This window comes from Anastrepha ludens, chromosome 6, assembly GCF_028408465.1.
Source record: "Anastrepha ludens isolate Willacy chromosome 6, idAnaLude1.1, whole genome shotgun sequence".
NCBI lineage: Eukaryota > Metazoa > Arthropoda > Insecta > Diptera > Tephritidae > Anastrepha > Anastrepha ludens.
Window position 1 is genome coordinate 43,623,041 of NC_071502.1, and position 11,531 is coordinate 43,634,571.

The 11,531-nt window shown below is 37.8% G+C and overlaps 1 protein-coding gene across 2 annotated transcripts; it reads left to right on the forward strand.

The window, feature by feature from the left end:
* Nucleotides 1-1,063: 1,063 nt before the first annotated feature.
* On the forward strand, nt 1,064-10,189 carry LOC128867434 (pickpocket protein 28). 2 transcript variants are annotated; one of them, XM_054108631.1, is made up of 8 exons: nt 1,064-1,551; nt 5,396-5,668; nt 5,760-6,023; nt 6,101-6,338; nt 9,152-9,291; nt 9,366-9,496; nt 9,558-9,798; nt 9,869-10,189. In XM_054108631.1, exons 1-8 carry the CDS (start codon nt 1,295-1,297, stop codon nt 10,116-10,118), a joined length of 1,794 nt encoding a protein of 597 aa, XP_053964606.1. In that variant the 5' UTR covers nt 1,064-1,294; the 3' UTR covers nt 10,119-10,189. The 2 variants fall into 2 exon arrangements, with proteins under 2 accessions (XP_053964606.1, XP_053964607.1); XM_054108632.1 differs by lacking the exon at nt 1,064-1,551 and adding an exon at nt 2,026-2,999.
* Nucleotides 10,190-11,531: the final 1,342 nt, after the last annotated feature.

Sequence of the window (11,531 nt, forward strand, 5' to 3'; positions counted from 1 at the left end):
AATATATTTAAATTGTTTAATTACAACACATATTTGCAATTTCGCAATTACATACATCGAACATAAAGATTTGGCCAGACTTACTACTTATTTATTTAAAGCTTGTGAGGCGGACCTAACTTTAGGAGTTTAATTCTATTGTTGGACATAAATAATATCCCAATTAAGAATTTAATTTATACTTCTACAATCTTGTTGCGATGACTCGTTGGTTTTTAAAGGATCTAAGCGTACAAGGAAAATTTTTAAGATTTTGGATTTTAACTTAAGTGGTTTTTCTTAATGTACATATATTTAACACAGAAAATTTAATATCGTTCAGGTGAATATTTTCGAAGTTACACGCAAATTTGAAAAGGTGTTTCAGAGTGCTTGAAAGTGTTTTTGAAACTTTAAACGCGTTTTTCTCAAAATGGTGTTTTCATAGTCGATGACCAACATTACTCAAAAACGGCTAAACCTATTTGTCTCAAATTTTAACACGAGCTTCCTAAATATTACAGTCGAGCTTGACTTGTTTACAGTAGCACAGAAAACAAACTATGTGACATATCACGCTGAAATTTGCCATGTAAGCTTATAACAGTCCTACCAAAAAACAAAAAATTTATTTTTGCCATATGTCATCCGCGGACCGTTTTATTGATAACGTCTCCTTCATATTTGAGCAGAAGGTATATGATATTATATGACATTATTTGCATACGAATATGGTTTCTGCTTATGGTTTTTGTTTTCAATGAAGTTAATTCTTGTAATTGTACTTCTTACTACATAAATATAATTTTGTTTTTCTTATTTAAGTTAAATGCTCCCTCCCTGGAGTGTGCAATTTTGCAAGGTTGAATTTTTCTGAAATGATTTCACTTAATTTCAATATGAGTTCGAGTAAAGTGATGAGTAAAATTATACCTTGCTAAAATAAAAAATGGCCACACTTTATTTTTGTGTGTTTTTTTATTAAAAAAGGAGTGGCGTTGAGATATCATACCAATATTTTCTATGTACAAGTATCCTGTACGCTTTAGCACAAAAAGATGAAATACTTCTACTTACATACAAATGTACAAATGTGTATGTTTATATTACTATGCAATGCAAATGCAAACGTTGGCAGCACATAAAAAACTCCCAAAGGCATCTATCCTTTAGGGATAATTTGTAAAATAGCACAATGTTGTGCCAACGGCTATAAAAGGTATTACGGCATGGCCTTCGACACTCAGTGAGTAACGGTACATAGTGCGTGAAGGTCTTACGCGAATTTACGCGAAAAAATATTCGTTTAAACAAAATGGAAGTAAACAATAGAGGCTCACTGTCCGACTTACCTCCGGTGGATATAAATACGCTTTCACCATCCAAGAAAGCTGATTCTTTGAGCACCATATCTGGACTTAGTGAAGTACCAAGCGATATTATTATTAAGTCACGAATCAAATATGGTACACGTTGGTCTGCCTGTAAAGGCCTGATAATGGAATATTCGAAAAATACCACCATCCATGGCATACGTTATTTGGTGGAGTTGCATCGGCCTTTTTATGAAAAGTGAGATTTCCAAGAAAGAAACAAATATTTATTGAATAACAGGTTTTGAAATGGATTGAAAATTTAAAATTTTTAATTAATGAAAAACATATTTTTTTTCTATAAGTGGACGCGAATCATGACTAAAAAGGCAGAAAAAAATATTGGAAATAGAAAATAAAATACAGTTAGTCATAGAGAAAATTAACGGCTTGAATATTTTTGTCATACTCGACAAAATAAAAAACAAAAAAATATATACGTTTTTTTTTAATATAATTTTTAATTAATCACTATGTGAAATAAAGAGAAACAATAGTAAATTCAACCAAGCATAAATTAGAAATTTAAAAACTTCAACCTTAGTGCGTACCGTTAGAATTTTTTTAATTGAGAAGTTTAGTTTCGTGCATTCTCATTCAGTTGAGTGAATTTCGTGACAAAGTACAGGGTCCGGCACACGAAGTGTAATCAATTAAAAATACCATAATTACTTTTATGCAATTCAAAGTAAAAAATGTGTTAAAATAATACAAAATTAGGAATCAATTTACTTTTGTTCGATAGACCACCTTGACTTGGCCTTGAGATGGTCCAGAAATGAATGTGACTTGCAGGTATATTGCCCGAATGTTACTTGCAGGTACATATATTGGCCCACTGGCGGACAATGGCTTTTTTCAAAGAGAATAATCCATTGAATTCGCGTCTGGTGAATTTGATGGCCATTGTGTGGACGTTATGAAGTTCGGAACGTTGTTTTTTTAACCATTCTTGGTTCAATCGAGCTTTGTGAGACGGTGCCGAGTCCTGTTGAAACGTACATGACCTGCCACGGAAATGTTTGTCTGCCCACGGCTTCAAATCAACCTCCGAAATACTTTATCGATAAAATTTCTCATTTACCTTGACGACAGGCTCAATGAAAACGATTGAAGTGCGCCCATCTGCGGTTACAGGTCAGATATTTTCAGTTCTTTCGCCATATGACTGGTACTTCCTCAAGGATTTCACTCAAGTCGCTTCTTCACTTTTCGAACCATTTCTCGTGACGTTGCAGTCTTTTAATGACCACTTCCATGACGTTTCGTGATGCTACCAGTAACAATGTAACGGGTAATGGTGCGATAAACGAAAACTTTATTTACTTTAAGGTACTTGAGCTCACGAACAATCGCTGGTTGGGATTTTCCAGCCAAATATCATATAATGCAATCACACTATTACGTTTGAAATCTATTACTGATTTTCTTTTTTCGCGTTTACTCTCGACAAAATGCTTCCGCGCGCTTGTAAACAATACTCTGGACTGTCATTTAGCCAACTAACAGACAGCCGATGCACGAGCGGTCTGAAGTTGGTGCCGGACTCTGTAAGTTCGAGAAAATTACTTTTGAAAAGCGAACCACTACGAAAGAAGGAAATATCTACGGCAATTTCTTTTCACAACTCGCGAAAAAGCTATCCAGGTATTGCTAAGCAGAAGTCATTCCACTATTTAATGTACCATAAAATGCAAAAAGCAGTAAGATTCGAAGTGTTTTTTTATTTTTTATTTTGTTGAATATGGCATTTTGTCTTATATGAAAGAAAAAAAACCTAAGTGAATTTTTTACTTTACTCAATACAGCAAATGTATGTTTTGGGAAAAAGAAATCTCGTAAAGTATCAATCCAACATTTTAAAGTTTATGCTCGTTGTTAAGCTTAAATTTCACACTAGAGAAATAATCGACGTTGACCGACAAGTTAATAGTCGTATCATCGCCCACGAGCTAAAGATCGCCCATAAAACAGTTTTAAGGGGGCCTCTTATCAGTGGCGTCAAAAAAAGGTGTTTTTTCTCCATTTTTTTTTTGAGGCGAAAAAAGCGACACACAGGAAAAATCTTTTGCATTTATTTGAAGGCATGTTTTTTAGCATAAATAAAAAAACAAAATGGCGGACATATGAGGGATCTCGCACAGCTTCTCGTTGCGCGCTAGTAAAACGGCGTGTAAGATTGCGGTTGTAGTTTTCACCTGAAACCCAAAAGAAAAATATTGTCTAATTCAGATGGCTTTCCCGCATATAATAGACTACTCTTGTATAAAAATATGAAAAAATGAACATACAATTAATGAAAACAAGTGCTTTTTTCGCTATTTTTTCCAAAAAAGTGTTGTTTTTCACTATTTTTTTCAAAAAAGGTGTTAAATAACATTCGGTTTTTTTTTGTATTTTGTTAGTTAATTAGTTGCACATTTTAATTATCTTTATATAGATTATCGGTTTGAAACGATAACTTTCGTTGTTTTTTTTTAATCTTACACGCCATTTTCAAAAACAAGGTTTTTTGAAAACGTGTTTCAAAGTTTTCAGAAGGTAGACTGTATACTCACACGAGGACGGTACACAGGCCTGTAACTCCGAAATCACTTCGATATCCACTATAAAATTTTGAGGGCATATTCTCCTATAATATTTTTGAATTTGAATTTGAAAAGGTCGAGCCAAGGAGCACCAGGAGAATTGGTGGCTCTTAAAACACTCAGGCTAAAGAGCCCATTGTATTTAAAGCTCTGGAAAGGGGGTAGATAGTCAAGGAGGGAAGGAGAAAAGTATCAAAGAAAGAGATAGGAAAGAATAGAGACAGAAATAGAGATAGTTAGTCCTGTGAGAATTTTCAAGATTCTTTGGCATATCTATTAATATCCTCCAATTTTAGAGAACGAATATTACTCATTCTCACGACATCGGAACGCAAAACTCGTAGCCGTGCTCTAGCAAAGGCAGGACACTCACAGAGAAAGTGCTCAGTGCTATCCGGCTCCTCCAAGCATGACAGGCATACCGGGTTCTCGATGATTCCAATGGTGGTCATATGCTGACCCCAAGGGTTGTGTCCTGTAATGTTGCCGACCATCAACCGAATATCTTTCCTTCTAAGTTTTAGTAGAAAGTTTGACAGTTTTCTGTTCGGACTTGTCACAAAACACTTTGCAGTTCTGCAGCGTTTCAGACCGGACCATCGCTCTTTATGTAGATTGCCTACATAATCGCTGATCCAATTCTTGATTCCTGCGGGACTGATTCCGATTATTGGCTCTGGCTCCTGTGGGGGCACCGCAGATCCACGGTTGGCCAATTCGTCGGCAATTTCGTTTCCTTGAACACCGGAGTGTCCCGGAACCCATATAAGTACAAGTCTGTTTTGTCTTGCGACAGAATTAAGCTTCTTCTTATATTACATTCTTGAACAATCTTTGAGGTTTGCTTCGCGTTTTCCAGGGCCTTCAATGCAGCCTGACTGTCACTGAAGACTCCAATCTCTTTCCCGCTCCATCTCCTTTCGATTATCCATTCTGTTTGGAAAACAGTTGCCATTCCCCCCATAGCATAGTGATACTTATTACTATCGTTTAAGTATCATCCGGCTCCAGACCCTATTTCATTCTTGGACCCATCGGTAAAGAAAATATCCATCAAACCTCCCTGGATGCATTCTGGATTGCTCCATTGCTCACGCAATCTGACATCAAATTTCCTTCCAAATGAAACTGTGGGTATCAGGTCATCTTTAGGTGCTAAAAACAGTGGATACTGCTCCGACAGCAACTTAAAGATATAATATAATATACTATACACTACATATATCGAATGCAGTAAAAACAAATCGATTTTTTGACGCCGACTGATAAGAGGCCCCCCTTAAGCCACTTGCGCAAAAATTTTACGCAACAATAATGGATTTCTCCAATCTAATGTATGATCTGCACGTGACTCACTGTATAAAATTTTCTATGTATTGACGAAAAAAAAACAAATTATTTTTTTTGTGCCCAAATTCCTATCGGATTTTTTCAACAATAACATTAAATTTGCAGATTGTATTGGTTCATTGTGCTTGTGATATCTGTATATTTTGCGATTTCGCTTATTTGGGCTACTTACCTCAAATGGCAAGATACACCGGTCATTTTGGGGTTCGATGAAACCCTTGTGCCCGTGCATAAGATACCCTTTCCCACAATTACCATATGTCCGGAAATAAAAATGGAACGCAATGTATTCGACTTTCCGAACACGTCGAGTCGCATTTTGGAAGAGATACAAAAATATGGAAAATTTGAAAATTTGGAAAATTTAAGCGAAACAGAGTAAGCACTTTTTAATTGATTTATTTGAAGATTTAACATAAACATGAAATTCTCTAATGCATATGTATGTGCGCGTCCTTCCCTTATATAGACTGGAGCATTTTATGTCCACTTTGCACATTTGCGAATCGGATGTGGTACGTCGCTTTGCGCAATTTTTACCAAAAGACATTAGACCGAACATTGCACAAACCCTGGTCGACATCTCTATTTCGAAAAATGAGACTGGCCCATTTTGTAAGTGGAATGGGCGATTTTATTTCTGCGATAAAATTTTTAATTTTGTACCAACTGATGAGGGTATTTGCTATCAGTTCAATGGACTCCAGGCCAAAGATATATATCGGGATGTGGGGTAATTTATGTTTTGATTTGGATATAAAAATAAGCAAATAAAAATATATTAACATACATACTTTGGCTATCATGCAGCTTTATCAATTACTATGACGAGGAAGTGGTCGATTTCAACAATTTCTTCGAATCTCTCCCGCGCTTCAACAATTTGTCAGGCAATTGGTCACTGGAGGAGGGCTATGTTGATCAGGGCTATAACTCCTATCCACAGCGAACAGCGTTCTCATCGGCACGAAATGGATTTTTCGCTTTTCTGCAGGGTTTCGAGCATAATTTTGAATATGCTTGCAGGAGTTTTAAGCAAGGTTATAAGGTAAGCGGAGTAGATAGGCACATTCCCCAAATTTTAAGACATTTTTTTTTTAATTCTTATTATTTTTTAATTTTTTTTTTGTAATGGCAATTTACGGCGGCCGCCGTAGCCGAATGGGTTGGTGCGTGACTACCATTCGGAATTCACAGAGAGAACGTAGGTTCTAATCTCGGTGAAACACCAAAATTAAGAAAACGTTTTTTCTAATAGCGGTCGCCTCTCGGCAGGCAATGGCAAACTTCCGAGTGTATTTCTGCCATGAAAAAGCTCCTCATAAAAATATCTGCCGTTCGGAGTCGGCTTGAAACTGTAGGTGCTTCCATTTGTGGAACAACATCAAGACGCACACCACAAATAAGAGGAGGAGCTCGGCCAAACACCCAAAAAGAGTGTACGCGCCAATTATATATATATATACCTATATAATATATATTTATTCAATGAACCACATGTGTTGAAGAAGATTTCTACGAAATTTGTTCCAATTCGAGAAAATCCCGGTAGAAGCCGCTGGCATCGCGGTAAAATTTTTCCATTTTCAAGTTAATGATGAGACCTCGAATACTACTATTCCGAATAAAATATGCCCAGCCATGTGCAAGCTCATTCATTTTATGAATCCATTTTTTTAAGATATCCGTCGTTCACGCCGACTTGGCCATATAATTTACCAAGAATAATTCTCTCGAATGATTCTAATGCCTTTTTCAGTGGCTAATGTAGTTGACCTGTTAAAATATTCCGCAGACGTTTCGGTATATTCCACACTTCCGATAATGTACCAATGTAGAAGAGCTCCGATGGCCGCTGTAACCGAATGGTTTGAGTGCGTAGGTTCGAATCTCTGTGCATGAACATCAAATAACAGAAAAAGTAGTTTCTTATAGCCGTCGACCCTCGGCAGACAATGTCAAACCTCCGAGTGTATTTCTGTCATGAAAAAGCTCCTCGTAAAAACCATTTGCCGTTCGGAGTCGGCTTAAAGCTGTAGGCTCCTCCATTTGTGGAAATAACATCAACACGCACTCTACATGCTGGTGATAAAAAAGAAGAAGGCCTTCTTTGCGTTGGAATGATATGATAGAGAAGGACTTATCGCTTGGAAACGATTATTAGCATACTACTAAGACTGTGCCATTCGAGTCTTTCGTTTCCGCATATGGCTCAAAATCTTTAAACGGGCTATGAATCGTAGTACACCGCCTAAGAAGGTCTTTCCATTTGTCTCGTTACTGCAATACTCCTTATTCAGGTACATCCGTAAAGGGTACAGCGAGGAACTGATCATACCAAGTATATTAAGTACTCTAACTTTTTTGGTTGGTTGGTTAGGGTGAGGTGTTACATCCAGAATCCAATTAGCGCTTCCGCACCATTTTGTTGCCACATCCTCGTTACCAACTTATTTAAAAGGTATTTAAAGCAAGGCCATATCCAGTCTGTGTGGTTTAAGAACCTTAAACCTTAAGAACCTTTTTGTATTTGTATTGGATAAAATAATTCATAAAACTACTGAGAATCGTAAACGAAAGCTAAATGAACGTTTAAAGAGGCAAGTTATGGCCTGGATTGTCGATAGAAGAACGGCTATTGAGCTTGAAATCTGTCACTAAAAAGAGACTAAAGTTTTATAGGATCTAATTGAGCATTACTCATCAGTTCTCAGTTTATATTTGCCACATTCATACACATATAACTCTTTTGAATGCGACCTGCTTATGTGAAGCCATTATGGCTTGTCAGTCGTCATATCCGAATGAGTTTATGCGTGATTACTATTCCGGAAGGTCCCTGTTGGAAAGCCACCGCGGGCATGAACCACCAAATGATAGAAAAGAGGGGCGACTGCTACCCCTCGGCAGGCAAAGGCAAACCTCCGAGTGCATTTCTGTAAAAACCATCTGCCGTTCGGAGTATAAAACCCCCTCCAATAGTGGAACGCATCAGTATTAGTTGGAGAAAAGGGAATGCCAAACACTCAACATAGGATGTACTAAACCCTTAACAAAAATATGATATTTGAATATTTATGAGTTTTTGGATCATCAAGACATTCAAATTCAATTGTTAAAAAACTATGCCGCATGAAATTGTACATTTTCTCATTGGCTTGATTTTTAATTAATTATTGGAAATATTGAAAAGAATGATAGTATCATGTAAAATTTGTGAATGGCCTTGGGAGGCGAGTAACGATCCAAAAACCTGATGGAACTTACGGGCCAAACGAAAGAGTCGAGCTGGTCGGGTATGGAATAAGAAATTGCATATATAGAGGGTACTATATAAAGAGATTCGAATAGAGATTTATGTTTTGGGAAAACGTAATCAAATTTTATGTATTCTTATTAAATTTTTTAAGTAAAACACATTCGAAGTAAAATGAGTTATTTTGAAATAAAAAAATTAGATTTTAGTAAAGATAACTTGAATTTTCCATTCCCACCGCATGAACTCATTAACACAAAACGCGCGTTTGCTAAGAAAGCGTCAAAATTCAAAAATCTGAGATATCGAAAAATCTAGCGTTAAACTGCTCAATTTCTTTTTGCTCACCAAGTACAATAAAAAATAACAAATATTTTCTTCTAATGAAATAGTGTGAATAATTACCGCAATTAATTAATGAGACATCATAAAAGAAGAGCTGGCAGTAATTTTGCACATTTATCTAAAAAAAAAAAAACAAGACTGGCATACTTCCCGCAAAGGAACGATATGTAAATTCATACATACCTACCAAAACACACACTTTTATGCTTATACTTTAGCACAATAGTACTTGTCATTCATCATTTTTGCTCGACCTACAGGTTTTCCTTACATCCCCTGAGAGTGTGCCGGTGACAACGGGTAATTACATTTTAGTGCCGCACGGCGACGAGGTGATGGTTAGCGTGCTGCCGCATTATGTAATATCCACGGATAATCTGCACGACTTCAGTCCAGAGAAGTGAAATCATTCATGCACAACCCACAGTGTGTCGAAATAAATGATAACCATTTACCTTCTTATTCACTTCACAGACGCCAATGCTACTTCAACGACGAACGCTATTTGCGTTATTTCCGCTTCTATTCGCAATCCAATTGTCAGGTGGAGTGTTTGACCAACTATACTATAAATAAATGTGGTTGCGCCAAATTTTGGATGCCAAGTAAGTGAAAATATGCTAATTTCCAAAAATTCCGTTGACAATGGCTAATTAATGCCTTTAGAGCCTCATGATGTGCCTGTGTGCAGCGTGGAGGACATAAGCTGCTATGATACCGCTCAGTCTGAACTACGCATCTTAATTCAGAATCAAACTATACAAGCCACTATGGATCCAAGCATGAAAATCATTTGCGACTGTATGCCAGCTTGCACTTCACTCGATTACAATGTGGAAATTTCAAGCGCACGCTATGATTTGGCTAAAACAATACAAGCCTTCCGAGAAGTCTACGAACATACCGAGTAAGAGTGTTATATTATTCCTTTGCTGCTTGTTAGAAATTCCTAATTATGCTTGAATATCACTTTACAGCTTTTTGGGTTCGCGCTTATCGGTTTACTTCAAGGAGCATCAGTTCACGGCAATCAAACGTACGGTGTTGTTTAGTGTTGCCACATTGATAGCCAATTGGGGTGGCATTTTGGGCTTGTTTATGGGCATATCCAGTTTGAGTCTGATCGAATTGGTGTACTTTTTCTCGGTGCGTTTGTTCGACAATTTGCGTAAGCGGCGTCAAACCAAGAAACGTTTGATGAAATTGGAAGCAGGACATGAGAGTTAAATGGTGACAAGAACTGCATAAGAGAGCTAAATTCAAAGCAGCTTTAAAAATATCTATGCACATAACAATTCAGCAATTATATTTTATTGAATGTGAATTAATAAACTTTACTTAACTTTTATATACAACTGTGTTCAAAATAACAGGACTGCCATGAGTTTAGGTTTACCAGGCTGCTTATCTAGGGCAAGACGGTCGGTGGCCCTAAGACCCATTGCGATACCTGCATTTGATTTCCATCCCCTAATTGAGCAGCCTAAACTACGTAGGTATTTTTTAGAATGTAACTAGTGAGGCATTTTGCAAATTTCCCAGGTCTTCAAAGATTTTTTTTTTGTTATCGGAAAACAGTTAGTCCATTGTACTGCACTTGGGTACCCTTTTTAATTTTCTTTAAGTCTATCCGACCTCCGAAGAAATCTGAGTAGAACTTGTGGTGCCAAGGAGTCAAGGTGGTCGCTGCTTAACACATCAGTGCCAAAGCCCTCAAGCCCGACTCGAGCGAAGGCCGGGCAGATGCACAGAAAGAGTGCACTGTGCTTCGCCCATAGAAAGGCGCTCGTCATCACTCCACCCAGCTGCCTACAGTCCCTTCTGCTTAATGACAAGTGGATCTGCGACTCTCCGTCGGACATGCCAGGTAACATCAGTTTTGTCTATCTGTAGCTACTCTCAGCCTGCCAAGCTCGCTTGTGAGTTGAAGTAATCCGTTTGCTAACCGTGGTTTTGATGGGTGCAGATGGAAGTGGCAGAACGGGCTCCGGGCACAGTGTCTCACTTTGCCTCTCTTCAAAGAAATAATTACTAAGATATTTGGCACGGCTTCTTTGAAGTGTGGGACATTCACAGAGGAGGTGTTGTATTGACTGAATTTCTTCTTCATCTCCACAACGCAGTAGTCATTGTGAGGTACACCCATTCTACTGGTTAGGGTGCAGCACAGTGATCAGTTATAACACCTGTGAGGACGCTGGTAGTTGATCTGTTGAACCCAAGCAGACATTTTGTTCTTTTAAGATTCGGTTTTGGCCAGAGCGCTTTGGATACCCTAAAGTTAGTAGTCGGAGACCACCTTCTATTGGTTGCCGCGAATACGCTCAAGTCAATCGCAGTGTAAAATTCGCTTAGAGGTATGTGTATGTGCTCTATCGTTCGCTGAAGGTCAAGCTCAGCGCCTTTCTTTGAACACTTATCCGCTCTTTCATTACCCTCCACTCCAGAGTAACTGGGGACACAAGAAAATGTGGTGCTGTCTTGTTGAATAAACGAGAGCGACCTCCTGAATTCTTTAACACATCTTAATTGATGCGCGCTGAGACCAGATCTCCGTTTAGATGACGCTAAATAGGTCTAGGAGTTTATAGAAGCAATTTAAGAGTAATTCTTCCCAGTACACTACCAATCCATTAGGTG